Below are 26526 nucleotides of genomic sequence, written 5' to 3' on the forward strand. Positions count from 1 at the left end.
CGGGGTGCTGGGTGCTGGCAGCGGGACATCTCCACCCTCTGCGGCGTGACCGGCGGCCGCAGCACCATCACGGACAAGCCCAGTGCTGAGCTACACCATTTATTGGGGAGTGACAGTGCCGGGGGGCTCTCAGCACCGCAAGTGCTCCAGCAGCCACTGCACGATGTTCATGAAGCCGTCGGCTTCGGCCTCGACGCCGGCCAGTGCGTGGTTGTTCCCTGGGTACCAGAGCAGCCTGCAGGGCAGAGCGGGGTTAGCGCCGTGCCCGCAGCCCGCTCCCCAGCACCCAGCCCCTACTCACCGCGTGGGGACACCCCGGGTCTTCAGGGCACGGTAATACTCCAGCCCCTGCTTGGGGGGCACACGGAGGTCGTCCTCCCCCAGCATCAGCAGCACGGGCGTGCGGACCTGCGGGGGGCACGGCTCAGCAACGCTGCCACGGGTGGGTGCAGGGGACGGGGACGAGGACAGGGACGGGGCTGTACCCGGTCAACGTAGCGTATGGGTGACTTCTGCAGCATCTCCGCCCACTGCGCTGGGTCCGGCAGGGCAGCCGGCACGTAGGGCAGACCCGTCTCCGTCAGGCACCTGCGGGCGAGAGGCAGGGGGGGCACGTGCAGGGCCGGGGTCGGGGGGAGCCGGGGGGCGCAGCACTCACCAGTCGGGGATGTCGGTGGTGGTGGCCATGGAGGCGATGTTCACCACGGGGTTGCGGACCACGCAGGCGTGGTAGGTGTCGGGAAACTGCCCGATGAGGTGGCACGCCAGGAAGCCCCCGTGCGAGCCGCCCACCAGGGCCACCCGGCTGGAGTCCAGCAGCTCCTCCTGCAGCACCCGCTCCACGCAGAGCTGCGCCCGTAGGGGACAGGCACCGGGGTGGGGATGTGCCCGCACCCGGCTCTCCCTCCCTGGGGGCGCCCACAGGGCCGGGGGGCTCGCACGTCTGCTGGCACCGTACCTGCACGTCCCGTACGTCCTGCGTGCCCACGTTGCCCGGCAGGGAGTTCACGCTGTCCTGGCCGAAGCCCAGCGAGCCGCGGTAATTCACTGGGCGAGACGGTGTCAGAAACCTCCTGCCCCCCGCCCCGGACCCTGCGGGCACTGCAGGGGTGCCGTGCCCCAACGCCCGCCCCCCACTCACCCAGCAGCACGGCGAAGCCCACGCGGCACAGCACGGCTGGGTACAGCATCCACCCGGCAGAGAAGACGGTGTGGGGTCCCCCTGCGAGGGGCAGGCAGCGCGGTGACACCGTGCAGACACAGCCAGCGCTGCGAGGGGGTTGGGGGGCGAGCTCTCACCATGGGGCATCACGACCAGGGGGGGCTTCTGGGCAGTGGGACCCTCGCTCGGGCGCAGCAGGATGGCATCGAAGTCCAGGCCCCCTGTGGGAGTGGTGGAGGCAGGGTCAGGGCTCAGCAGGGATGGGTGAGAGCCCTGCTGCCTCCGGTGCTCACCGTACTGGGGGTTCTCCTGCTCCGGGGGGGGCTGCAGGGTGCGGATGCTCCAGCTGATGCTGGGCACGGGGGGTGCGTCCTGCAGGCACACCCACTGCACCTGCGCCTCCTGGCCCGCGCTGGGCAGGACAGCGACTCTCTGCGTGGGGAGAAGCTTCAGTGCCAGCGTCCGGGGGGCTGGGGGTCACTGTGGGGACAGGGACATCACCGTACCAGCGTGGGGGGGCAGCTGGGGGTGGAGAACTTGGCCACTAGGAGGTCCCGGTCGATGGTGAGGACAGACCAGCTCCCCTGGGGCGCACCTGGGGAGGATGGGAGGCTCAGACCTGCAGGCAGGACCAGCCCCAGCCCCGGCACGGCACGGCACAGCACGGCACGGCACTCACCGGCTGTCAGAGAGGTCGTGGCACCCGTCTGTGTGTCCACCACAAACACGTCCTAGGGGCAGGAGGGCAGAGTCCAGCCGGGCACCGCCACGGCCCCGCCACGTGTCCCCGTGTCCCCGTGGCCCCTTACCTGCTGGCTGCGCTGGGCCGTGTCCAGCACAAGCCTCCGGCTGTCGGCCGCCCAGCAGAGCGCCGGCAGGGCGCTGCAGTAGATGCCGGGGAAGCTGCCTGCGAGGGGAGCGTCGTGGCTCAGCACCCCCTGCACCCCATCTCCCCAGACCTCCCCGCGGGGCCGTACTCACCCCACGCCTGCCGCGGCACGGCCTCCAGCACGGTGCGGGTCTGCTCGGTGTACCAGTCGTACTGCGGGACACACGGGCCGGGGGGGCTTTGTCGGGTCCCATCCTGCCCACCAGCCCCCTCTGAACCCCCCCGGGTGCGTTTTGGGGCCCCGCTGCTCACCATGAGGAGGCGGCTGCACTGCTGGTGGGGCCCCAGGGCGCTGTTCTCCAGGTAGGCGATGCGGCAGCGGTCGGGGCTGAGCCGCGGGGACCACACGGCCCTGGTGTCATCCGAGAGCAGCTCTGCAAGGGGACGAGGGGACGCTGAGAGGGTGCAGGGGGCCTGGGCACCGCTGGGGGCTGGGGGAGAGCCACTCACCACAATCCCCACCCGTCAGGTCCACGTAGAAGAGTGCCGAGCTGCCGGGGAGAGGGGGACCGTCACTGCGGGGCGGGCTGGGGGTCCCCCAGGGGTTTGGGGTGCCCGGGGAGGACCGGCACTCACCGGCGGTTGGTGCAGTGCCGCAGCCCCAGGCGGAAGGGCTCGTGCCACCAGCCCACGAACACCACGCCGGTGTCTTCTGGGGACCAGAAGGCCTGCCCGCAGGGAGACGGCGCCGCTCAGTGATGGTGTCACCCATTTCCCACCACCTCCCCCGTCCCCGCTGTCCCCCATCCTGACCTGGCCGGGGGAGACGTGCTCGGGGACGCCCTCCAGCACCGAGACGCTGCTGCCCTCGATGTCCAGCACGCAGAGCACGGGGACGCTGCAGGTGCTCAGCGTCTCCCCCCAGTCCTCGCGGTACACGAACTGCTCGCCCTGCGGCACGGCCCTGTCAGTGCCACCCGCGGGGCGCGGAGCCGTCACCCCGGGGGTGTCGGGGACCCACCTTGAGGGGCGCGTCCGGCTTCTCGGGGCGCTCCAGGTCCTCATCGGTGGAGCAGTCCAGCTCGGGCGCTTTGCTCTGGAAGAAGGACTCGGCCTTGGGGCGCTTCTTCTCCGCCACGTAGAGCAGGTGGGTCTCCGAGTGCGACCAGGCCAGGCAGCCGAACTGGTCTGCGGGGAGGCTCAGGCACCAGCCGCCCTGTCCCCGGGGTCCCCCAGGGCCACCCCAGCCCTCATCCCTCACCGTCATCATAGATGCTGCCGTGCTTGTCCAGCGCCGTCAGGTCGATGCTCTTCACCTTGCGGTTCTGATCCCACACCTGGGGGCGCAGGCACGGGGTGGGGGCAGCCCGAGCCCCCTGCCCCTTCCCTGCTGCATCCCGCTTGCACCCCAGCTCACCTCCAGGAACTGCTTCTCCTTCTCCTTCTCCTTGCCGGCGGCCTTGCGCAGGACGGCCTTCAGCGCCCCGCTGGGGGACTCGCAGCTCAGCAGCCTGCGGGAAGGCCCCCACATCCCCACGTCAGCCCCACGGCCCCGGCGGTGCGGGGACGCGGGGCACGGGGGGGGACGCACTCGTCCTTGATCTCGCAGCAGGTGCCGGCGGGCCCTGCGTAGACGATGGAGGCGCCGTCGTGGAAGACGAGGTACTGCCGGCACGACTTGATGGTCTCGGCCCGCGCCAGGTCCCGCTGCGACCACTCTGCGCGGGGACAAGGGGACGGGGTGAGCACCCACGGCGCCCCGCGTGCCCCCCGCCCCGTCCCCGTCCCCGTACCGGTGTAGAGGCTGCAGTACTTGCCCCCGTACTGCGTGGTGACGTCTGGGCCCAGGCAGGCGGTGCTGAGCCCCGGGTGCTGGCTCAGCTCCCGGTACAGCCCCGCGACCTCCTCCAGGCTGGGCAGCACCTGCGGGACCGGCGGGCTGGCTGCGGGGCACGGGGCCGGGACCAGGGGCATGGGGCAAGGCTGGGGGACCAGGGTGTAGGGGGGGGGATTCTAGGGGTGCCAGGGTATGTGGGGGGCAGTTATTGGGGTAGCAGGGCATATGGGGGGGGCTACTGGGGTAGCAGGGCATATGGGGGGCTGCTATGGGGGTACCAGGGGACATGGGGGGGTACTATTGGGGTACCGGGGCACATGGGAGGGGGGTTATAAGGGTACCAGGGCACCTGGGGGGCAGTTATTGGGATACCAGGGCTTATGGGGGGTGCTATTGGGGTACCAGGGGACACGGGGGGCTCCTATCGGGGTACCAGGGGACGTGGGGGGGTGCTGTTGGAGTACCAGGGCACATGGGGGAGTTATAGGGGTACCAGGGGACATGGGGGGGGGGCTATCAGGGTACCATGGGATATGGGGGGGGGCTACCAGGGTCCCAGGGCACGTGGGGGGGGGGGCTATGGGGGTACTAGGGGACATGGGGGGCAGTTATTGGGGTACCAGGGGACATGGGGGGGGCTTCTGGGGTCCCAGGGCACATGGGGGGGCTATGGGGGTACCAGAGGCCATGGAGGGGGGGGCTACCAGGGGTATGGGGGGGCTATGGGGGTCCCAGGGCACACGGGGGGCTCCTATGGGGGTCCCGGGCCACATGGGGGGGTGGCACCTGCGGGCCCCGCGCAGGCACCGGGGGGGCTCCGGGCACGGGGGGGGGGCTCTGGGGGGAGGGGGCAGCGCCGGGGACGCGCGCGGGCCGGGCCGGGCCCCCCGGTGACGTCACCTCCCCCCCCCCCCCAGCCCCTCACCACCGGCTCCATCTCGCGGCCTCGGGGGGGGGCGGCGCCGCTTCCGGGGGGCGGGGCGGGGCGGGGCCCCCCCGGCCGCGTTACGGCGCCCCCTGGCGGCGCGGGGGGGGCGCTACCGGAGGAGGGGGGGGAGACCCCAACCCCGACCCCAACCCCCCCCCAAAAAAAAAACCCCAAACCCCCCCGGGGCAGGCACGAGGCGGAGGCGGGTTCAGACCAAGTCCGCGTTGTTTTATTCCGTTCCCACAGAAACACCTGGGGGGGGTGGGGGGGTGGTGGTGGGGGGGGGGCGACTCGTGGTACGCGGTCACGACACGGCGGCGGCACGGGGGGGGGCACGACGGGGCTCACAGGGCACGGCACACACGCACACCGTCACGGGGGGGGGGGCACGCGGCCCCCCAGCACCCCCCGCCCCCAAAAAGGGGCCCCCCAGCCCCGGGTGGGCGGCTGGAGGTGTGCTGGGGGGGGCCGGGGGGGGCCCGGTGCCGGTTACACACTGTACAGGTATTTACAGCGCCGGGCCGGGGGGGAGCTGCGGCCCCCCCGGGCCCCTTTAGGGCGGCCAGGTCCTCTGCATCCCACATCGCGAGGAGCCGATGGAGGAGGGAGGCCGACGACCGTTTGAAATAATAATTTACAAAAAAAAAAAAAAAAAAACAAAAAAAAATCAAAGTAATAATAATAATAATAAAAAAATAAATAAAGAGTCCAGGCGAAGATCGAGCGAGCGCTGTCGGGGAGCGTGCGGAGAAGCAGCGAAGCCATGCTCTGCGACGGGACGGGACGGGACGGGCGCGGCGGCGGCCCTGCGGCGGGGCGAGCATGCCACGGGCGGCGGCTGGAGCTGGGGGGGGACGGGGGGGACCCGGTGTAGCGGTGACGCCCTTGCACGCGACGCTGGAGCTCTCGGCTGTCGACGGGGCTCGTTCCGGAGCCGTGGTGTTTCGTTGCATAGAACACGGGACGGGGTGCGCGGGGCACCGGGGCCGGCGGGACGGGGGGGCGAGGAGCGGGGCGGCCGGGCACGCCGCGGGCATCTCCCGGTGGTGGGGACCCCTCCGCCGGTCCCAGCGGGCCCCCGCGTAATGGCTTAAGAAGGACTTGAATTGCACAGTAAGAGGAAGGATATCGGCAGAGGCGAAGCTCTCCTGATCGTCTTCGGTGGATTGTGCTCTTGTTGTGGCCTCCTGCACTCTATTGCTTCTACAAACAACAGCCCATGTGCTAACTCATCGCACAAAGCAAAGAGGGAAGAGGATTTGGTATAAAGTCAAACAATAATAAAAAAAATAATCAATGAAATGAACCCAAAGAAACAAAAAAATGGATAAATAAAAAGCCCGTTCCCCCCCCCCCCTCCCCGACAACACCCCGTTTCCCCCCCCCCGGTGCAGATGAGGTATACACAGAACTCAAAGTGGGATGATTAAGGCTGTTCTTCAAAGAAAAGGGGTGCCCGGCAGCGGGGCGCGCCGGCTGCGTGGCAAGGGCAAGCGTGGCCCTTTGAATGCTTCGAATGGCTTCAGGGCAGCGCCCGGCGTCGGCAAAGGCCAGCCCGCGTCTGCGCTGCCTGTCAGAGTCCTATGGCCTCGTATTTCGGTAGTGAAACAGTGTTAGGTCCTAACGGGGCGCGCCGACTCCCCGGGGGGGGAGCAGGCTGCAGTGCAGGGGGGCCAAGGGGCCGGCAGGACAGAGGGGACGGAAAGGTGGCCCTCGGCTCGCGCGGAGGGGAAAAACCTATGAAGATGCCAGAGCTGGGGTTCGGAGGGAGCAACTCTGTGTATAATCTTGAGAAAGGGCCGCGGGTCCCGGCACGGCCCCTGGGCAAGCGGGGGTCCCCCCTACGCGTGCCGCGCCGGAGCTGCTCGCCGCCGTCTGCTGCGTGAGGTCCGGCACCCAGGGGGTCACCCTGCTTTCCAAAGCTGCTGAGAGACAGAGGGAGAGGGGTCAGGGAGGGGATGGGGATGCTGCCACCGGGCCGGGCGACAGGAGGTGATGGGGGCACCACACCATGAAGGGCTGGAGCAGCTGGAGCAGCTCCTGGTGTGGAGCTGGGGACGGCACCGGGGGGCGACTCACCGTTATACCCAGAGTCTGGCGCCGCGTGCTGAGGCCGCTGGCTTCTTCATAGGTTTTTCCGCTGCAACGACTCGGTCTCCACTCGCTTCCCCAGCTCCTGCGGCAGGAGGGCGTCAGGGCACGGCAGGGCAGGGACGCACCGGGGCGCGGCATCGGCGCCGCTCAACTCACCTTGTGCCGTTCTCACCAGAACGAAGTGAATTTCTTGCCAAAAGCTGACACCGCTGCGGGGAAGCCGGAGAAGCGTGAGGATGGAAGCGTCCTGATGCATCCCATGCCCAGACCCCAAACCAAAACCATCGGACTGCGATGCTGGCGCATCCTGATAGAGGCTCCCGGCCACCCCTGTGGTGCCTGACCCCCTCCCAATGCATCGCCGTCTGTGGGGTGCACCCTTACCTTCAGTCAGTTTGCCTGCTTGTTCTGCTGCCCCTCCCGGCAGGATTTTGGAGAAAACGCTCTCTCCTTCCACCCCAGGCTGCCCTGTGCCTGTGCTGGCGGGGCCACGGGGCCCGGCTGCTCTCGGCCCAACCTTGCTGTCTGCTGGGGGACAAAGGAGGCTGCAGTTAGCAGAGAGAGGCCCCTTGGGGGGGACAGCCAGGTAGCACGGGGGCCAGCCCTGTGCCTCGGGGCGCACTGACCTGCTGCTCCTGGGGGCTGAGCCGTGGGCGCTCTCCCCGGCTGCTGTGGCACCTTCACCGCGGGTTTGGACGTGTCCGTCTGCTCCGCTTTCTGCTGTGAGGCAGAAAATGCCTTCAGGCTCTCACCCTCCCAGCCGGGACGGCAGAGCAGAGCACCCTTTAGGGTGGTCCGGGTGGGTGGGACGTGATCCAGGGCTTGCTGTGGCAGTGCCCGTGTACTGCTCCCCGGGGAAAAAACGCAAAGTGCTGCGGGGAAGTGGCCCCACAGCCCCAGAAGAGGCAGTGGCGCAGGGCTGTGCACCCTCCCGAAGGGTGCCATCTGGGGTGGCACCTGCATGGACATGCACATATGGGTCCCCTTTTGGTCCCCAACCCTTCCCCTGCTAGCTACCCAGCTGCAGCAGGGGCTTGCAGCAGACCCAGCCATGCCCATACTCACCTGTGGCCCCGGGTGCCCACCCGGCTGCGCGTGCGGCGCGGCCGGTGCCTTCCCCGCAGCCTGGCCTGTCCCCGGCTGCTGCTGTGGTGGCCGGGACAAGGCGGGTCCCTGTGTCCTGGGCTGTGCCGAGCCCGCTGGCTGGGCAGCCTGCCTCGCCGCCGGCTGCTGCCGCGCTGCCTGCTGCCCAGCCTGCTGCTGCCTGCCCGCCGGCTGCTGCGCGGCCATCGGAGCCTCTGGCTTCTGCGCTGGGGCAGGTGCCCCGTGCGGCTGCGGCGTCTTCGGTGTCTTCTGGGGCTCGGCACCATGGTGGTGCGTGGCAGAGCGTGACGGCGGGGCGTACTCAGAGGCACTGGGGCTGTACGGTGCCGTGCTGCGGGGCTCGGGCTGCTGTGCCTTCTTGGCGGTGGCCGGTGGCGCGTGGCCGCGGGGCTCGTGGCGGCCGGGCTCCCGCGGGTGCTGCTTGGCCGAGCGGCGCGGCTGCTCGTCGTGGCGGGAGGAGGCAGCGTGGCGCCCGTAGTCGCCGTGGTGCCGGTGCTCGCGGTGCTGGGGGTAGTCGTCGTGCTGCCACGGGTCCTCGTCGGGCAGCTCGTCGTAGTCGTGGTAGGTGTGCTTAGCCGGGGGTCTCTTCTGCGAGGAAGAGTGGCCGCCGTAGTGCCTTACCCGCTCCGACCGCACCTCCCTGGGCTTATCAAACCAGTCTGTCTCCTCCTGACCCAAATGATAGGCTTCAGAAACCAAAAACAAACCACAGTCAATCTCTCGCTCCGCAGGCGGGAACGCAGCCCGGGCTGAAGCCATGCAATGAGGCAGGAGAAGGCAAGCAGCTCGTGACACACACAGGGGACAGCCCGCGCCGGCAGGGACGGGGTGGGGCACCGCGCAAGCACCGGGCAGCGCCGGCGAACATCAAACACCCGGACAAGGACTGGAAAGGGGGGAGGAAGGCACGTGTCAAGCAAACTGAGGCCGTGAGAGTGTCTCTGCAGACGAGCATGCCCCGGGGAAGCGCCATGCTCTGGGTGCTCACCACCACGGGTAGCTGTTACCTTCGCTGTCCGAGACAACGCAATGGGAATCGTCCATGCCGTAGCCCTCCTCGTGCTTGTACGAGTGGTTCCTTGGCACATCTTTGATGTGCTCTTGCACATCAGGCAACGAGTGGCTGGAGCAGAACTGGGAGCAGGGGTCCCCCGACGACTGTGGGCCAGGGCCCCCCGCCGAACGCGATCCCCCCACTGACTTCCCCAGGGGGCTGATGGGGCTCTCCTCCTCCGAGGGCTGCGTGCGGACCGGAGCCCGTCCCCGGCTCTGGCTCATGCTGAGGGACGAGGGTTTGGAGCTCCCCTTCTGGGACCTCTCTGCGCCCTCCCGCTCGTAGGACTTGCTCCGGCTGACGGTGTCACGGCCGGAGGACTTCTCCAGCCCGTAGCCAGAGGAGCGAGTTCTGCTGCCAGCGGAGTAGACCCGCTCCTCCTCGTCCACCAGGTCCCGGCTGGACACGCCATAGTACTTCTGCTGCTCGTAGACGTTCTTCTTGAGGCCATAGGTAATCTCGTCCTGCAGCTTCTTGGCCCTGGAGGCCACGTTGCTGCTGCTGACCGACGTTGTCACAGCGTAGGAGGCCAGGTCTGACTCCACATCTTTGGCTTCTTCTATGGGAGAGAACTTGGAGATCTTCTGCTCCATGCCCTGCTTCCTGTGCTTGCTGCGCTTCGAGGAGACGACAGCGGGTGCCAGATTCTTGGATGAATGCTTTGGCAGTGCCACGCCGGAGCCATGCTTGTCCGCTCGTGAGGAGTGCCGGTACTCACCGTCCCCGTAGTAGTAGGAGCCCGCGGAGCTCCCCGACACCCTGCCGTTGCTCTCCACGCCCCGGTGGTAGCTGTTCTTCCCGCGATGCTCGGGGCCGTGGTGGTCATAGATATCCTCCTCGGACTCCTCCTCCGCTTTGGCATAGCAGCAGGGCCGGCCGGAGCCCTCGGCATCCCCCAGCTCGCTCTTCTCTTTGCCGTGGCGGCCGTTGGCGCCCGTGCCCCCCGGCTCCACTTTCTGCTCGTCCACGGCTGGGCTCTCCTTGGTGAGCTCGCTGATGTCCTCGATCATCACGTAGTTACGGGGGATGTTCTGCTCCAGGTTGGTGTAGAGGGACTCGGAGGAGAAGCTGGCCGACGGGCCCTGCGTGATGCCAGCCCTCTCGGCCGGCCGGGCCTCGGGTGCCTTGTACTGCTCGTAGCCGCTGCTCACCGCTGCGGCGCTGAAGGTGGCGTCGGGGACGGCGGAGGAGCTGGTGGCCGCGCCGATGACCTCGTAGTTGGTGGGGATCTTCTGCTCCAGCTCAGCCAGCGAGGTCTGCCGTGGCTTCTGGTGCGTGTCTGACGGGCTCTGGAAGAGCGTGGGCTGCGCTGCAGGCACAGCGGCCGTGCCAGCGAAGGCGCCCTGGGCTTGGTAGGGGTTTTGGGGCCGGAAGGCCGGCTGGGCCGGGGTGCCCAGCTCCGTGTACGCGGCCCCAGGGGCCGGGAAGGCGCCGGGTGAGGCGAAGGCGGGCAAGGGGGCAGCCTGCAAGCTGTCCTGTGCGGTGCTGGCAGCGGGGAACTGGGGGGGCTGCGGGCGTGTGGGCTGGAAGGCAGGGGGCCCCGGCGGGGCCGGGTAGGGGTAGGCGCCGTAGGAGGCGGCGGCGAAGTCGGGGTACTGGGCGGCGGGCGCGGGGCGCAGGCTGGCGCTGTCGTAGGCGGCGAGGCGCAGGCTGTGCAGCTCGCTGTCCGACAGGTAGTCCCGGCGGTCGGCCAGGCCGCGCAGGTAGGGGTGGTCCCGCGTGCCCCGGTCCTTCAGCAGCGACTCCTTGCGCTGCGTGATGCCCAGCTCCAGGTACTTCAGCTTGGCGTCGATCTCCTTCTCCTCCTCGTCCAGCTCCGCCTGCTTCTTCCGCAGCTTCGTGGACTCGTGCTCCACCAGCTTCAGGTCGCGGTCCAGCTCCTTCAGCAGGCTGGCCTTGGTGACGGGTGCCCCGGGGGGGGCCTTGGGGGCCAGGCTGCCCAGGTAGAGCTGGGGGGTGGCCGGGCTGCCCAGGGGCACGTGGGGCTCCTCGGGCGGCGGGCTGGGCAGCGTGCGCTTCACCTTGCGTGCCAGCGGGCTCGACTGCAGCCCACCCACCTGCAAAGCAAGGGAAACCCATCAGCAGCGCGGGTGGCGGCCGCCCGGCCCCCTGGGGCAAGGCAGCGCTGCCCGCGGGGCTGTGCAGAGCGGCCGAAGGCCCCGCGCGTGTCCCCTCGTGCCCCGAGAAAGCGGCGTTTACATAAAGCTGTAATAAATAGGATGGAAGTAACAGGCAGGGCACTTTCTATGAATAATTACCAGGAGTGGCAGTGAGCCAAGTGCCAGGCTGGCCGTGGGCGCTCCAGCAGAGGAGCACCACCGAGCGCTGCGAGGAGCCCTGCGCTTTGCAGCAGGGCTTGGAAACGCAGCAGGAGAGTGGCTGCACGGGGCCCGCCGAGCCAGGGGCTCTCTGAGGGCTGCGTTTCCCTGCTGCACCCCAGGCGGGGCAGCTCGTGTCTGGGGACACCGGGCAGCCCGTCCCTTGCCTGCTCTTCCCCTGGCGCTGCCAGGTTGTGCCTCGGTTTCCCCACTTGTGAAACGGGGCTGGCTGCGGATGGGAGCGAGGGCTGCTGCAGCCCAAAACTGAGCTGCACGTTGTGCCTGCTCCTTGGGAGAGGAAGGGGACCCAGCTGTGGCAACTGAAAACCCAGGCTCGCCTGTGGGGTAGCAGCTCCCATCTGTCTCCCCGTGGACAAGCTGTGCCACCTCCACGGCCGCCCTGAGTACCCACAGACCTGGAGGAACCTCCTGCTGCTCGGCTTGGGGCCACGTGTCCACGCACACGGGCTGCCATCAGCTGCTGCAGGGAGCCAACCTTTTAAAATATTAATTGCTGCAGCACTAATGAAACTGAAATGGCCTGAGGTGCCTCCTGGAGCTGTTCTCCCAGGGAAAGTCTATTTATTGCAGACCGAGAGCGTGTCAGGCGGCTGCGTGCCCAGCGCTGCCCCTCTCCTCCTGACAGTGCTGAAATGTCATCAAAAAAGGTTCAGCTCGGGTCAGAGTGGTCGGGCACATGCAGGAGGAGGATGTGGAGCGGGGACACACCTGTCCCCAGTGAGGAGAGACGTCCACCAAGAGGGGACGTGGGTGTGTGGGGACAGGGACACAGCGCGGCGTCAGCGGAGGAACCCTCAGGGCAGGTGCCCGAGCGAGACCCCGCGTGCGTGTACCTGGGTGCCTGGGAGCAGCGGGTGCTGGTAGAGGGAGAACCTGTCCTTGCCGGCCTCCTCTGAGGTGGGGCTGATGGGTTTGGGGTCAGACAGGGAGCGCTGCATGGTCTTGATGGGGCGCGGCAGCGTCTGCTGGCGCTGGGCCGAGTCGGCGAAGTGCTTCTGCGGCGGGACATGAGCCTTGTTGAGCCGCTCGCTGGTGGCGAAGGAGGACTCCAGGAGGCGGTGCGGGGACAGCGGGGACACGGGGGAGTAGAGGACCTGGGGAGAGCGGGGCGGCTGGCGGGTCACCAGCTGGGAGAGGGAATCAGCCGGCAGGTGGGACTGGTACCCGATTTCCAGGGGGTCTGGCTTCTTCTTCTCAAACTTGCCCAGGGTCTGCTGCCGGACAGCGTGTGGGTCCAGGGGGCCCGTGCTCACCATCTGCATGTTGGTGGAGTAAGGGGTGATGGTGGTGGGCACCGTCAGCTGCGGCACCACGATGCCGGGCTGGGGGGGCGGCTCGGGCTCCGTCTGGCAGGCGAGGCTCTCGCCCCGCTGCGTTTTCTCCGGGGCCGAGATGTACTTGACGATCTCCACGCGGGGGTCGTGGGTGGTGATGTGGATGGAGGGAGAGACGCGGAGGAGCTGGTCGGGCTCGGTCTGCACGGAGCAGTCGCTGATGGTCTGGATGCCAATGCTGGCCGTGCAGCGTGCGGCGCCGTCCGCCTTGCCCTCGGCGCTGGCCTCAGCGTGCCGCGATGGCCGGGAGCGCCGGCGCCGCACGGGCTGCTCCCACTCCCCGCTGTCCTCCTCGTCCGTCTGCACGCTGCAGTCAGTGCTGCGCCGCGACCGCCGCCGCCGTGACAGCAGGTACCGCTCCTCGCCATCCTCCTCGTCCGTCTGCACGCTGCTGTCCGCCGTCTTCCTCGCCGCCTCCTTCTCATAGGCGTCCCGCAGCCGCGGCATCGAGTTCCTTTTCTTGATGCCCCGGCCAGGCTCCCAGGACTCATCAGCTTGCAGCGACATATCCGAGGCCGAGCTGCTGAGGGGCCTCTGTGGCGCAGGGTAGCGGGGGCCGGCAGCACCCTCCGGCCCCCCGGGCAGCGCCTGGCCGGGTGGGGGCCACCCCTGCCCGTTGTGTGCTGGGCCCCGCGGTGCCTCGGCGGGTCCCTCGGGTGGGCGGGTGGCAGGCTCGGCAGTGCTGGGGAAGGTGCTCTTCTGCCTCTTCTGCTCCTCCAGCTGCTGCTGCAGCTGGTGCTGCAGCTGGTGGATGTGCTCGAGCTGGAGGCGCTGCTGGGCCAGCTGCTCCCGCTGCAGCGCCAGCTGCGCGTGCCGCTCCTCCTGCTGCTGCTGCAGCACCTGCTGCTTGATGCACTGCAGCTCCTGCAGCTCCCGCTGCACCAGCAGCTGTTCCTTCTCCCGGTGCCGCTGCAGCTCGGCGCGCTCCCGCTCCAGCTCCTCCTGCAGCCGCAGCTGCCGCAGCTTCTCCAGCTCCACGCGCTCCCGCTCCAGCTGCAGCACGTGCTCCTGCTGCTTGCGCTGCCGCTCCTCCTCCCGCTCCCGCTCCTCCCGCTGCATCCCCTCCAAGGGCGGCTTGGACGAGGGGGCCGCCTGCCCGCCCTCCTTGGCGCCCGCTGCCGGCCCCTCGGCGCGAGGGGCAGCCCCCGAGGCCTCCGCTCTCTGCAAGCCGGCAGCGGGGCCGGCGGGGGCTTTGGCGGCGGGGCCGGTGCCCGCCGCGGCGCTGCCCGGCTTGCCCAGGTAGACGGGCGTCTCCATCAGCGAGGAGGCCGGGAGGCGGCTGGGGGCCGGGTAGCGGTAGAGGCTCTGTGGTGCCAGCGGGACGCGGGGGGTGACGACGGGCACCCTGGCCAGGCTGGCCAGCGGGACGGCGGCCACGCCGGCCGGGCCGTAGGGTCGGTACAGCCCGCGCAGCATGGGGCGCAGCACAGAGGCTGGCTGGGTGGTGATGGGCAGCGTGGAGGCGATGGGAGTGTTGATGGTGGAGTAGATCATGCCGTCGGCCGCCCGCACGGTGGCGGAGGACGGGAACATCTGCCTGATGGCGCCCAGGCGCACGCCGGGCACGTTGTACTGCGCCAGGCTGCCAAAGCCCTGCCGCGCCTCGGGGACGTTAGGGTTGAACATCCCGCCAGGTTTCGGGGCCACGGCACCCCCCGGCTGAGCTGCCAGCCCCCCGCTGCCGCTGCTGGGGCCGTAGGGCAGCACGTCAGGGCCGTTGGCGTGCCGGCCCCCGTACTGGTCCATGGAGTTGAGCGCGGCGCACATGCGGCTGATCTCGCGCGCAGTCGTGGCGCTGTAGTGGGCCAGGCTGGACTCCTGGAAGCTGGCCAGGTCCCCTCGGGGCGAGTAGCGGTAATCGGAGTAGATGTTGGAGGCCGAGCTGTACCTCCTCATGGGGAGCGGGTGGCCCAGCAGCTCGGTGGGCTGGCGCAGGTCGGAGAAGGAGCCGTACTGCAGGCCCTGGCCCAGGTACCCCCCCTCGGCAAAGCCGACGCTGTAGGAATGCTTCATGGTGCTCAAGTCCACGGCAGCCTCACTGGCAGGGAAGGGCTGGTCCCACTTTGGGGGGTAGTAGTTCATCCCGATTTCAGACAGGTTGGTGTCTGACATGGAGGAGTAGAGCCTCCCAAAGGTGCCGGTGGGGTAAAACTTCTGCTCCTCGTAGAGAGCAGGCGCTGGCTGCTCCCGGTACGGAAAGGTCTCCGGCAGCTCCGGCTCCCTGCTGCCATAGAGGGGCCCTCCAGCCTTCCTGCTGGGGACCGCGTCCCCAGCCTTCTTCTCGGGCATCTTGGAAGTGGGGTTGAAAGCACCAGTGCAGCTGCTGCCGAAGGGGAACTTGTAGACCACGTCACAGCAGGCCACCTGGCTCTCTGCCTTCACTCCCGTGAGGTCCAGCACGTTGGCTGGGGGCTCCTCCTTCAGCACTTTGGTCACCGGGCCGCCCGCCATGTCCTCCACCTGCACCATCATCACCTGGGACTTCTTCCCTCCCAGGGCAAGGAGGGGGCTCTGGGTCTTCAGCTCCACTGGCACTGCCCGGTACAGCTCCGAGCCCTGCTCCTGTGGGAAGGGCTGCGGGAGGCCGCTGACACTCTGCGCGATGCTGGTCTGCGTGATCAGCACATCCTTCTTCACCATTTGGCTGGGCAAACTGTACCTCGAGAACTTCGCCTGGGGGGGAGCGGCCGGCTCGGGCTTGCCAGCAGGCGTGGGACCAGCTGCCCCGCTGGCTCTGACGGCGCCCGTCTGCACGCCCTGCTCTACCTGCTTCACCTGCGCCAAGCACACTGGGCTGCCGGTCCCCTGCCCGAAGTCCATCCGGCTCTGGAAAGGGTCTCCGTAGACCACGGGCTGCTTGGGCTGGGAGATGAGCATCGGGGAGGCGATGGCGAGGCCGGCGGTGCTGGCGGCTGCAATGATGGCGTGGGGCTGCTCCTGGGCGTTGAGGTTGATGATCAGGGGCTGGATGGCCGTGGACTGCCGGCTTGGGAGCTGGTCCAAGGTCAGGCAGTACTTCCTGGCCTCGGTGGCCAAGGAGGTGAGATCCATGCCTTGGTCTGTTATGATGATGGGGGCGGACTTCAGAGCAGTCCGCAAGTCCACGGCACTACCACTCGGCACCTTGGGCCCCGGCTCGACGCGGGAGGTGCCGGGGATGGAGGAGATGCGGCACAGCGAGATGTTCTCCGCCGGGAGCGCTCCCCAGCCGTACAGCCCTGCGATGCCGTCGGCGCCTGAAGTCACTGGCACCTTCTGGGCTTGCTCCTTCCCGTGCTGCGCCCGGATGTACGCACCCGGCGGTTGCTCCGGCTCCTGGCCGTACCCGTGTGGAATCATCTGCCGGCTTGTCCTGGTGGGAGACGAGGTGGGGGACTCGGAGGAGCTTGGCGGCTTGGTTTGGCTGGCCGCGTCGGCCGCCAGCGTGATCAGCATGAAGGGGGAGTCCTGCGAGGACTGCTGCCGGGTCAGGCGAGGCGAGCCTGCCCGGTGAGGCGTCTGCGTCCCTTGGGCCACCATGGGGGAAGAGGCGGAGGTGCCGGTGGTGGCGGGGACGTCATAGGCAAGGAGGGGGCTTTGCGTCTGCGTGGAGAACTCGGCAGTGGACTTGGTGGTGGGGCCAGGGGGCGCGGCCGCCCTGGGGACGGCACGGGTGGGACTCTGAGTAGGAGACGTCGGTGAGAGCGGGGGGCTGGAGCTTTTGAAGAACGGGTACGTCTTGGCCGGTGGGGGCTTGCTGTCGCTCACCGCTTGGAGCTTCTCCCTGGCCATTTGCACACCGGTCTCGACCGCTGCCTTGCTTCGGGAGACGTCCTCCGTCTGTGAGCCGTAGCTGATGGAGCTCTTCACTGGGCCGTAGCTCCTGGCGGGTGAGGCTGTGGCCTCTGCAGAGCTGTAGATCTGTGCTGTGCTGGCGGGGCCGGCTGCCGCTGTTGTGACTGCGCCGGTAGCTTTGCTGTAGGCGTAAGGAGCTGTCAGGGGCTTGGGACCTGGGCTGGGCGCTGCTGGGGCGCCCTGGAGCTTGGCCCGGTCCTGTCCTTCTTTTGTAAAATGCTGCGTGACCTGGACATCAGGAATGGCCTTGCTGCCCTCGGAGGCGGAAAAGGAGACAGGAGCAGAAAGCTGCGTGGGGCTGGTCCCAGGGGTGAGGGGACCCCCGTTCTGCTTCATCAGCTCAGCATACGCGCTCTCGGCGTTCAGAAAGTGCTTTTCCTGGTACGCTTCCTCCTGCCCTTTCTTTTTGTCGCCCTGCTCCAGAGCCAGGTCAAACGAGGAGGACTGGTGCATTCTGGCGATGCTCTGCGAGGTCTGCAGGATCTCCTCGTACACCGCACCCGGCTTCGACAGGGTGCCCGGGTAGTCGGGCTGCGAGGGGTGCGCGGCGCTGCCCTCGTACCCGTACTCCTCCGTGTACTGGTACTCGAAGCCGTTCTGCCCCTCGGTGCCGCGGTACCCCACCTGCTGGTAGGTGCTGCCGTAGGAAACGCCCTGCTGGGCCTGCTGGATCTGCTGCTTCTGCATCATCTCTGCCTTCCTCATCATCTCCTCGTAGGCTTCCTCGGCGCTCTTGAGGGGCTTGCTGGCGGGCTGGCTGGGGCCGCTCTCCACCTTCTCGGTGGGGGAGTAGAGCGACATGAAGGTGGGCAGGTTGTACTCGCTGCCCGACTTGTACAGCTTGGAGGCCACGGCGTCGAAGCTCTCAGCCTCCGAGTCGATGGAGGGCGAGTACTCAGAGCAGGAGGAGCGGTGCAGCTCCTCCATCTCCGCCGCCTGCCGCAGCTCCTCAGTGGGGGAGGCGTCCTCGATGGGGGAGAGGTTGCTGGGGGGAGTTTTGGAGCGCTCCCTCCTCCGCTGCGCCCGCAGCTCCTCCTTGTCACGCTTGGTCTTGCGTGCCGTGCTCCGGATGCGCTGCTGCTCCACCTCCCGCATCTTCTCCTGCTCCCGCAGCAGCTCCTCTTCCTCGCGCAGCTCCTCCTCCTCCGACGAGTCCTCGATGGTGGGCAGCAAGGGGCCGTGCGAGCGGTGCCGAGCCTTCCTCTGCTGCTTCACCTCCTCCAGCCGCTGCCGCCGGCTGGGGCTGCTGTCACTGTCCTCCTCCAGGGAGGAGATGGAAGTGGGCGAGGTGCCCGAGGTGTAGCTGGGCGTGGTGGCCGGCAGGGTGGAGGAGTACTCGCCGCGGGAGCGCTCCTCGGGCGAGCCCGTCAGGCTCTCCATCTCCAGCTCTGGCTCCCGCTCCAGGCTGGTGTCCGCGTCCTGGCTCATCTCCATCTCCCTGCCGTAGCCGGTCGTGCTGTTCAGCTCAATGGTCTTGAAGCGCCGCAGGCCCCCTTGGGCCGTGCTCATGTCGTCGCCCTCGGCGGCCTCCAGCTCCTTCCTCTCCTCCTTGTACAGGCTGCTGGCGCCGTGCGGCAGGTGCCGCTTGGCCAAGGGGGGCTCTTTGCTCTTCTCTGCGTCGGCCTTAGCGGCGCCGTACTTGGTGCGCCCATAGCCCCCCTCCTCCTCCTCCTCCTCCAGGTTGTCCTCCTCCGCACTCATCTCCAGGATCTGCCTCCGCATGAACTCCTCGTCGCTCACCTCCTCCCGGCCCTTGGGGTGGGGGGGCACCGGGGAGAAGCCCCCCTCGCTGCTGTCCTCCACGTAGTCGTGCCGCAGCTTGCTGCCGAACTCATCCGAAGACTCCATGCTCTCCCGCTGCTCCCTCTGGTTCTCCCACTCCAGCGAGTCCTCGTCTTCCTCCAGGATATCCTCCAGCTCCTCGTCCGAGTCGAAGGCTTCGGGGGTGATGGAGAGGTACCGGGGCCGCTGCCGCTGTCGCTGCTCCTCTCGCTGCTCCGAGCCCTTGCTGGGCTCTGCTGGCCCCCCCCGAGCCTCCAGCAGCGGCCTCATGCTGCTCTCCAGCTTGGTGAGCTCGGAGGGGCTCGGGGGGCTCTGCCCTGCCAGCCCCGTGCCGCTCAGCTTCTCCTCCTCCTGCTGCACCAGCCCCGTGATCTCGCTCTGCGAGCTGGAGATGCCGTCCGAGGAGTAGCCGGTGTCGCTCAGGCTCTGGGGGCTGCGGGACAGGTCCGGGGGGTAAGGCTTGCCCACATCCTACAGGTGAGAGGGAGCGCAGCGTTAGACCCTACAGAGTGCCCCAAGTGGGAGGGGGCTCTGGGACCCCCTCCAACCCCCACCCCACCCGATAGGAAACACCAGAAGGCTGGCTAAGGGGGATGTTCTTCGTTTTGTGTTAAAGACCCAGTGGTGGCTGAACTCAGCTGGGATATTTATGGCCACGGGCCCATCCCCGGGGAGGGGAAGGGGCGAGCTTTGCCTCTGGCAGCCCCGAGAGCACCGTAACCGCTCCGGGGCTTAGGGCAGGAGCCAGAGGCTGCCCCGGGGCGCGCTGCCCGGCCCGGCTGGCACGACCCTGCGGGACAGCAGCCTCGCTGGCAGCAGTGCTGGGGCCGGCAGGCTTCGAATGAAATTTAATTTCCCTGATTGACAGCCCCGCAAAGCAGCCTAGAGAAACAAGGCAGTCCCCAGGATCCTCGTTAGATGCCAGCAGAAACAAATGTGACGTTTTAATTGACGGCACTGTTAAGCAGCGCTGGGGAGAGACTCAACGCTGTGCCAGGGAGAGGGGAAAGCACCCGACACCCCACGAGCAGGAGGCCCCACGGATCCCGGGGGATTTAGGAAGCATCAGTGGGGCGAGGAGCCTCTTCCCCAGGGGCTGTGTTGGCAGGGGGCAGCCAGTCCCCGGTCCGAGGGGGACGTTGTGAAGGCAGCTTCAGTGATGGCTCCTTAGGGAAAAGCATCCCAGTGCAGCCAAGCTTTTCCCCAAAGAGTATTCAATTAAAGAGGAAAAAAAAAATAAAAAAGGATTGAGGAGCTTGAAAAAGTCTGTTTCTGCAGCACAAGCTGGAAATGTTTTGAAAGGAGCTTTTCATTTAAGGGCACATTCAACTGCCCTTCAAAATCAATGGGCTGAGGAGTACCTGAATTGTCGCGTTACGCACCAATTAATGTAATCATCCTAAAACGCAGGCACCTCGCCCCAATTAATGTGATCATCCTAAAACGCAGGCACCTATCGCACACTGCTGTACAGCGTGTCAAATTGCCCAGCAGCTTGGAAATGTGGAGACCGTTTTGTTTTGGCCTCACCGTTTTCCTAAAGCACCTGAGTGGGGGACAAGAGGGGCTGACGACGGGCTCTGCTCTGCCCTGGCACGAAGTGACCGCGGGGAGGACACAGCACAGGGGCAGGGCAGGGCGCTCACCTCCTGCTCCTTCGCCCTCTGTGCCTCGGGAAGCACCCGTCCCACCTTGCTCTCCCCCTCCGGTTTTGTGCTGACGCTCTTCCCTTTGGGTGCTGGGGACGGCTCCGGGACGGCTTTGGGCAGCGGCTTCTCCTCTGCTGGCGCCGGGGGCTTCTTCTCCGGGGCAGGGCTGGGGGCCGGGCTCTGCTCGGGTGCCCGCAGGCTCCTGGCGGGCGAGGGCTGGCGGTCGGGGGGCGCTGCCGGCTCGGGGGGTGCGGGTGCCCGTGGGACGGCTGCCGGCGGCTGGTGGCGGGGGGAGCCGCTGGCAGGGTGCTTCGGGGCAGGCATCGGCACGGGGGCAGGGTCCGCCAGGCTCCCTTCCAGCAGCCGCTGCGTTTGGCAGTTCAGACACAGCCATTCGTTTTTCTGCAAGGCACGGAAAGGAAGAGCTCCGTTAGAGACCGGGGAGCCCTGACGGTGTCCCGTTCTGCAGGGCTCAGTGGAGATGGACCTGCTGGATGCCAGCAAGACCAAGGGCTTTCAGCAGAGTCAGCAGGCCATGGGGTGAGCCTTGCTAAGCACTGGAGACCAGCGCTTTCTCCCCTCTAGACTGGGAGTGGAAAGTCGTTACTGCACTTCTTGGCAACGTGAAAACCATCCTCCCTTTATTTGCCATCTCTTTATTGTCCCCAGTGTTAATTGCTAGATTTCGCACTGCCTACACCACAGCACCTTCAGCATCTCTCCAAGGGGGAACAAACCCAGCCTGACCCTGCCTTTGGCTCCGGGTTTGCTGCCCACAGGCTGGGGATGCTCAGCCCTGCCGGCTCCTCGCATAAAAGCAGCTGAAAAGTCGGGTGGAAATGAGCAGACTGCTGCTCCCTGGGCTGCTAAGTAACTGAGCACACGGAGGAATGCATCGCGCATCCAAAGCAGCGCACTCAGCGTGGGGAAGGACCACCCGGGACAATTTAGGAGGAGTCTGGGTCCCCCAGCCAGGCACACCCTCACTGCCACAGCCTGCTGGGGACGAGCCTGGAGGAGCAGCTGCCGCTGCCCTGTTTTTCTCTGCAGCTCTCTGCTTCGCCTCCAGCGGTGCCAGCGCTGGTGCCTTCGCCCTGCCTCACCGCCGGCACTGCTCCCTCCTGCCATGGGGCTGTGCCGAGGCTCCCTCTGCTCCCTGATGTCCCCCAGGACAGGGGTGCGTCACGCTGCTGGCTCCTGCAGCCCCCGTCCCCGTCACCGTGCCCGTCACCGCGGCGTCGTGGTGGCCAACATCCCGGCTGACGCTGCCACCACCCGAGTGACCGCGCCGCTGGTGGGGCCCGTGCAGCTTCCCTCCTGCTCTGATTTGTTTTCCTTGCTACAATAGAGGAATAGAGGTTTAATAGCATAATCATCATGCTTGAGGATCGTTTTTCTAGGTTATCAGAAAATACTGGGTACATGAGCACATAAAAAACTTCCCAAAGATATTACCCAAAGTACACGCTGTGCGGAAAAGAACAAGACAATCTTGCCTAGTGAAGCGCTCAGCAAGAGCCGTCATTTTATGACCTGGAAAAAGCAGCTTGCAGCTGGGGCTGTAAGTGGCAGAAAGCCTGCAGGGAGGAGGCAGGAGCCCTGCACTAATAGATCAGAAGCACTCTCCCCCTCTGAGTCGCGAAAGGACTATTTTTACCCGCACAGGAATGTCCAGGAATAGGGCCCTGACATTTGCTTTACTTCTGATGTTTCATCATTTAAAATCTTTTTCTCTTTTTTTTTTTTTTTCTCTTTTTTCCTTTCTGCGAACAGCCCAGTGCTCAGTGTCATTCCTTCCCACCCTGCCTTTTGGGTCGAGCCACTGCTTCATGGGGGCCGAGCTGCAGGAGAGGAGCTCCCAGGCTGCCGGAGAGGTGGGCTGAGTCCTGCCACCCCTCCCGACCCCGCAGCAGCCCCTGCTCTGCTGCCTGCTCTTCATAGGAGCATCTTCAAGATACCCTGGGGCTGTGGAGGGCCTTAAATAAAAAGGAGGGCCTTAAAAAAAATAAAAAAGCTTACAGCACGGTAATATTTAATTACTGCTTAATCAAAGAGAAAGTGTAATTAAGGGGCAAGTGCAGCCTATTGTATCTTACTGATTGCATTTGTCTCCTTTTGTTTCAGAACTGGCTCTCATCGCTTTGCCTCCGAATCAGATCTCCTTGCCGCACTCCGCCGTGTAATTATTTCAGGCGGTGGAAGAAAATGTAATTGCGTGCCACAGCTCGAACCCCCTCCTCACGGAAATGCCCGGCCTTCCTTTTGTGTTTCAGGAACACCGTTTTTCCCTGCCGGAGCTCCCCATGAGGGGAGGCGCAGAGGGGGTGCCGTGGCCGTGCCGGGGTGAGCCGGGCCCGGCTCCTGCCCGCGGTGATCTGGAGGTGATCGGCCCACCTGGGACAGCGCCCATATGCACGATGCCCATCCTGCACAGCCCATGCTGGCCACGCAGCTCTGCGTGAGGGGCTGGGCACGGCCGCTCCAGCCTTTTTGGGGCGATCTGGAGGACCAGGCGGGCGCGGGGTGACCCAGGCTGTGGGGAGCGCAGGAGGGCTGGCTGGAAGCACGCTCCCTCCGGCAGCCGTCCTGGCCGGGGCAGCTCGCCCCTCGCCATCCCGCTCCAGCAGACGTGACGGGGCTCCGTGGGGCTGCAGCGGGAACTGGAGAAGGGAAAGATCTCTGTTAAAAATAGCCCAGCCAAAAGGATTGTGGCTTTGAAACTGGGACAGGACCGGGGCAGATCGCACGCCGGACCTCAGCCTTCGCTCGCTGTGAGGCTGGGCCCCAGGGACGCCGGTGCCGGGCACAGTTCGCTTTGCACCATCCCCTTCTGGCCTTTCCTTGGCTCTGGGATCCCAGAGACCTCTGCAGTCCCTGGCACTGAGCCACGGGCACCTCCCAGCCACCACGGCTCAGCCAAATGCACAAGGCACCGCACGACGAGCAGCTGATCTGCTCATAAACCCCCAGCAGGCTACCCAGATCCCGTGACGGCAACCATCATCGGGCCGGGCTTGGTGCTTTACAACCCCAGAGCTGCAGGGAGGTGCACGGGGATGGCCCGGGGCAGCGGCACCTCGGTATCCATCCTGGTGCCAGGCTGGAGCCACAGCGGGGCACAGCTGCCCCACGTACTGCAGCCCATCAGCCTCAGGAGGCGAGGGGCTGATTTTCTCAGCACTCAATCGCCTCGGAGGGCGCGGGGCCAGCAGCAGGGCGCTGCGGTGCCCGAGGCCCCCCCCCAGGGGACGTGTGCGCGGTCCCCTCCTGGGGCTGGCACCCGCTGGCAGGTGGCCAAAGCCGCGTTCGCCAAGCCCTAACGGGCTGGCACCCAGCGATTGTTGTAATCCACTAATGGGCAATGACAAAACTGTAATTAACGGCAATGGAAGCCTTCCTGCATCATTTTGGTCAACATCACCGCCTGGCAAGTTAATTAAACGCTGAATCCCCCGGCGCCGGCGGGGTTTGTTGGAATGATGGAGCCGCCGAGCTCCAGCCCCGCCACGCCGGCAGATGCCAGCCCCGCAGCACCCAGACCCGCACCCCGAGCACTCCGGCAGAGGCACGGCAGTGGCTTCAGCCCCACGCAGACCCCTCCTGCCTCCTCAGCTCCAGGGCTCTGCCCTGTTATTCGTGCTCCCCGGTATTATTTTACGCAGTCGAAGCCATGGATATTAAAATACCGGCTCGAGGCCCGTACCAAATCAGATAAGCAGCGCGAGGTGTGAGTATCCTCCAAGCTGGGTCTCATCTCCCAGCACCAAACGCAGCGAATCTCCCAAGAATATTCCATTTATTTGCTGACAAGCACTGTGCAGGGCTCATCGCCGTGACAGATGGGAGCCTGGGAAATATGGAAAACACTTCTGCTCTCTGAAGCAAGATCCAAACTAACAGCAAGCATCCCTCCAGCCTCCCCGTTTAGGAGGTCTGCTGGCACCCGCGCCCCTTCCACGCACCCTCCTGCAGCGGGGACGGGGACATCGCCCGGCAGGACCCCAGCTCCCAAGGCTCAGCATCCCTGTGCTGAGGAAACCCAGAGATCTGTCTGCAACGTGAACGCTTTCAGCAGGTTTAAAGGAGCGGGGCTGACTCATGCTTCGCCATTCAACGCCAGAGCTGTTTCAGACCCCCCCCGAATCCCCCCTGCCACCCATCCTAATCCCACGGCGTTGCACCCAGGCGCTTGGCTGCTTTTCCTCCAGCCCTTATCCTCCGATCTAACGAAAGATGTTATCTCTGCCTGGCCCCGCTCCTCTCGGATGAACACCGGTGCTAATTCATTTCTCTGCCGGGATGCTGCCACCCGAGGGCCGCCTAACGCTTCCCTCCTCGGCACCAGGCTGCCAAACCCAGCCTGCCGAGCCCCCTCCCGGAGAGAAGGTGCCCGAGGAGCGGTGGCGGTGCGAACCCGAGCACACCCCCACCGGGGCGTTTTTAGCCCTGTGCGCGCTGCAGCTCCCTTTTTGCTGCCCCCCTAAAGGGTTGGTTCACCCAGCGAGCTGGGGAAGGCTTTGGTTTGGGGGATAGCAGAAGGCTTTGCGGTCTCTGGTATCAACCCCTTGAGAATTTCTTAATCCTTTCCTGAACAGCAGCCCTGCAAGGCGACTTGCAGCCCAGATGCTGCTTTTTGCAGGACGCTGTGGAAGAAGGGAGGCAGGATTTGTGTCCCCATGAATGGTGAGCTTGCAAACGCAGCAGCATGAAGCTGCAGGCACCTTCCTCTACAGGGCAAGGCAGCGCCGGGACCTCATCCCTCAGCAGAGTTTATTCAACGCTAATTGCCTTTATTAGCGTGACCTGGGCAAGCATTAGCGTTGTCGCGGCTCACAGATCAGCCTCACCAAAACCCACCGAGGTTATTCCAACCCGTCACTAAATACAGCGTGTGACAAGCAACGGAGCAAGGCTTCCTGGCATCACTCTGCTCCTCTCTATCCCTGCAGCCCCCCGGGCAGATGGGGCTGGCAGTGCCTGCCCGGCCCCACTGTGGCTGTCACACCGCAGTGCCGTGACTCAAAGCAGTGCAGGGTGAGCTCGCTGCAGTCACACGTCGCCAGAATGAGCCCTGCCATAGCTTCTCCTCCCCTTTGCAGACACCCCTGCATGGGAAAACCCCCACACGGGAACTTTTCCTCCCGATTTCTGCCCCTACACCCCGCCAAGCTGCTCACTTGGTAATCCAGAGGGGACCCGGTGCTGGCCACGGGCAGCGGCGCTGGCCTGCAGCCAGGCAGCATCCACCACGGTCACCACCACCACATCAGCCGAGGGATTAATCCAGCTGAAAGTCTTTGACTGATGAGTAATAGCACGGCTCCTGTTCGTTTTCCTTCGAGGAACGAGCGTGCGCTTGCCAAGTCCGGCTTACTGCGTGACAGCGCCGGTGGGACAGCCCAGTAAATGCGGGCACGATGGGGAGAAAGCAGCGTGAGAGAAACCACGGAGGTTTCTCTGGGAGGAAAGGGGCTCCTGACTCAGCAATTCAGACCCCAAAATGCTCCTGCCAGCACGGGCAGCTGCTCTGCACCATGAAGAATTTGCGGGCCCATGGCTCGCGGGGCCGCCGGTGGCTCCTCCGTGCCGTGGTGCCACGCAGGGCACCCACAGAACCCCGGGGATTTCAAACGAGTCCTTCTGGGATGCTTTATGGGGGCTCTTGAATCGCTCGGTTTTTAGAGCTCACCTCTTAAACACAGACTGTCTGAGGCAGTTTTCTCCTCCCAGAAACCCACGGGCTCGGCTGGAGATGGGCTGCACGCTTGTGCAACCAGGGCTGGGCAGGGGTCCAGCACCAAGTGCCACCTGGACGGGGTGGCACAAGGCGGGGATGCTTTCTTCTGAGCAGCATCCTTGTGCACCCGCAGCCCGTGCTTGGAGCTGCGATGACCCCAAATCCCCCAAATGTGCCTCTATTCTCTGCCCCCTAGTCATTTTCCACCCACTTCCAAAATTAGCAGAGCCGCATGCGGCAGGAAGCACCTTCTGTATTTACCGAGCTAAAAATCTTCCCGAGTCGCAAGAATGTTTCTAAGTTAAAGGATTTAAACTATTTTGCAATCAAGGAAGCATATTTCCAAACGAGCCCAATTCCAAGCGCTGGGTGCTGTGTGGGCTGTGTGAAGGGGCTGCTAAAAAAGGGTACACAGCTGTCCAAAATTTTGAAACCGGTCCTTTTGGAGAATATATATAGCCATCCCTCCCCACTCAACATATTTCCTTCCAGTTCATTAGATAAAAAAAAAAAAAAGAGAGTAGGATATAGAAGAGATCATTTTGATGCTCTTGGCTTGTCTAAAAGCCCCGGGACAGGTTCCCAGGGCTGCGGGTGAGCAGCGGTCTCTCTGGGAAGGGGCTGTTTGACGGCAGCATCCCCGCACGGCACACGCACATCCAGCAACAGGAGCAGCTGCTGCAGAAATAGCAGCTGTGCAGCACGGGCTCCGCAGGGCTGCGGGGGGAACACAGCACGCCCCAGCCCTCCCGCTGCCCGCAGCTGGGGTTCGGGGGTGCTGCGGGACCAGCCAGGCTCCCAGGAGAGGTGGGAAGCAGGGGCTCCTCGTATATCCCCGCTGCT

The 26526-nt window shown here is 65.7% G+C and overlaps 2 protein-coding genes across 2 annotated transcripts in view; both read right to left on the reverse strand.

The window, feature by feature from the left end:
* Window positions 1-5: 5 nt before the first annotated feature.
* On the reverse strand, window positions 6-4779 carry LOC116492926 (acylamino-acid-releasing enzyme-like). Its single transcript, XM_032193938.1, has 22 exons — window positions 4754-4779; window positions 3785-3914; window positions 3583-3709; window positions 3409-3502; window positions 3253-3328; window positions 3013-3179; window positions 2805-2942; window positions 2628-2719; window positions 2502-2542; window positions 2304-2425; window positions 2144-2204; window positions 1972-2069; window positions 1842-1893; window positions 1669-1757; window positions 1456-1594; window positions 1300-1383; window positions 1142-1222; window positions 959-1047; window positions 659-849; window positions 486-588; window positions 302-408; window positions 6-235 (listed from the first exon to the last, which is right to left on the reverse strand). The coding sequence occupies exons 1-22, from the start codon at window positions 4763-4765 to the stop codon at window positions 130-132; spliced, it is 2199 nt and encodes a 732-aa protein (XP_032049829.1). The 5' UTR covers window positions 4766-4779; the 3' UTR covers window positions 6-129.
* A 1338-nt stretch (window positions 4780-6117) lies between these two features.
* Window positions 6118-26526, reverse strand: part of BSN (bassoon presynaptic cytomatrix protein) — a 69039-nt gene continuing 48630 nt past the window's right edge. The window contains exons 5-13 of the mRNA XM_032194235.1: window positions 19944-20348; window positions 12181-18768; window positions 8962-11065; window positions 7916-8640; window positions 7477-7570; window positions 7235-7378; window positions 7007-7059; window positions 6836-6932; window positions 6118-6678 (exon numbers count right to left, since the gene is read on the reverse strand). Of these exons, the coding sequence (XP_032050126.1) occupies window positions 7019-7059; window positions 7235-7378; window positions 7477-7570; window positions 7916-8640; window positions 8962-11065; window positions 12181-18768; window positions 19944-20348 (10101 nt within the window). The 3' untranslated portion in view covers window positions 6118-6678; window positions 6836-6932; window positions 7007-7018. The remainder of the gene's footprint in view (window positions 6679-6835; window positions 6933-7006; window positions 7060-7234; window positions 7379-7476; window positions 7571-7915; window positions 8641-8961; window positions 11066-12180; window positions 18769-19943; window positions 20349-26526) is intronic.

The sequence above is a fragment of the Aythya fuligula genome, chromosome 10, assembly GCF_009819795.1.
Source record: "Aythya fuligula isolate bAytFul2 chromosome 10, bAytFul2.pri, whole genome shotgun sequence".
NCBI classification, from domain to species: Eukaryota; Metazoa; Chordata; class Aves; order Anseriformes; family Anatidae; genus Aythya; species Aythya fuligula.

Coding starts and splice junctions, on each gene's coding strand:
- LOC116492926 (XM_032193938.1), bottom strand. Junction 2,943..3,012: donor AGCCGGACGCGCCCCTCAAG/GTGGGTCCCCGA, acceptor GCCGTGCCGCAG/GGCGAGCAGTTCGTGTACCG. Junction 2,426..2,501: donor CCTGACGGGTGGGGATTGTG/GTGAGTGGCTCT, acceptor GTCCCCTTGCAG/AGCTGCTCTCGGATGACACC.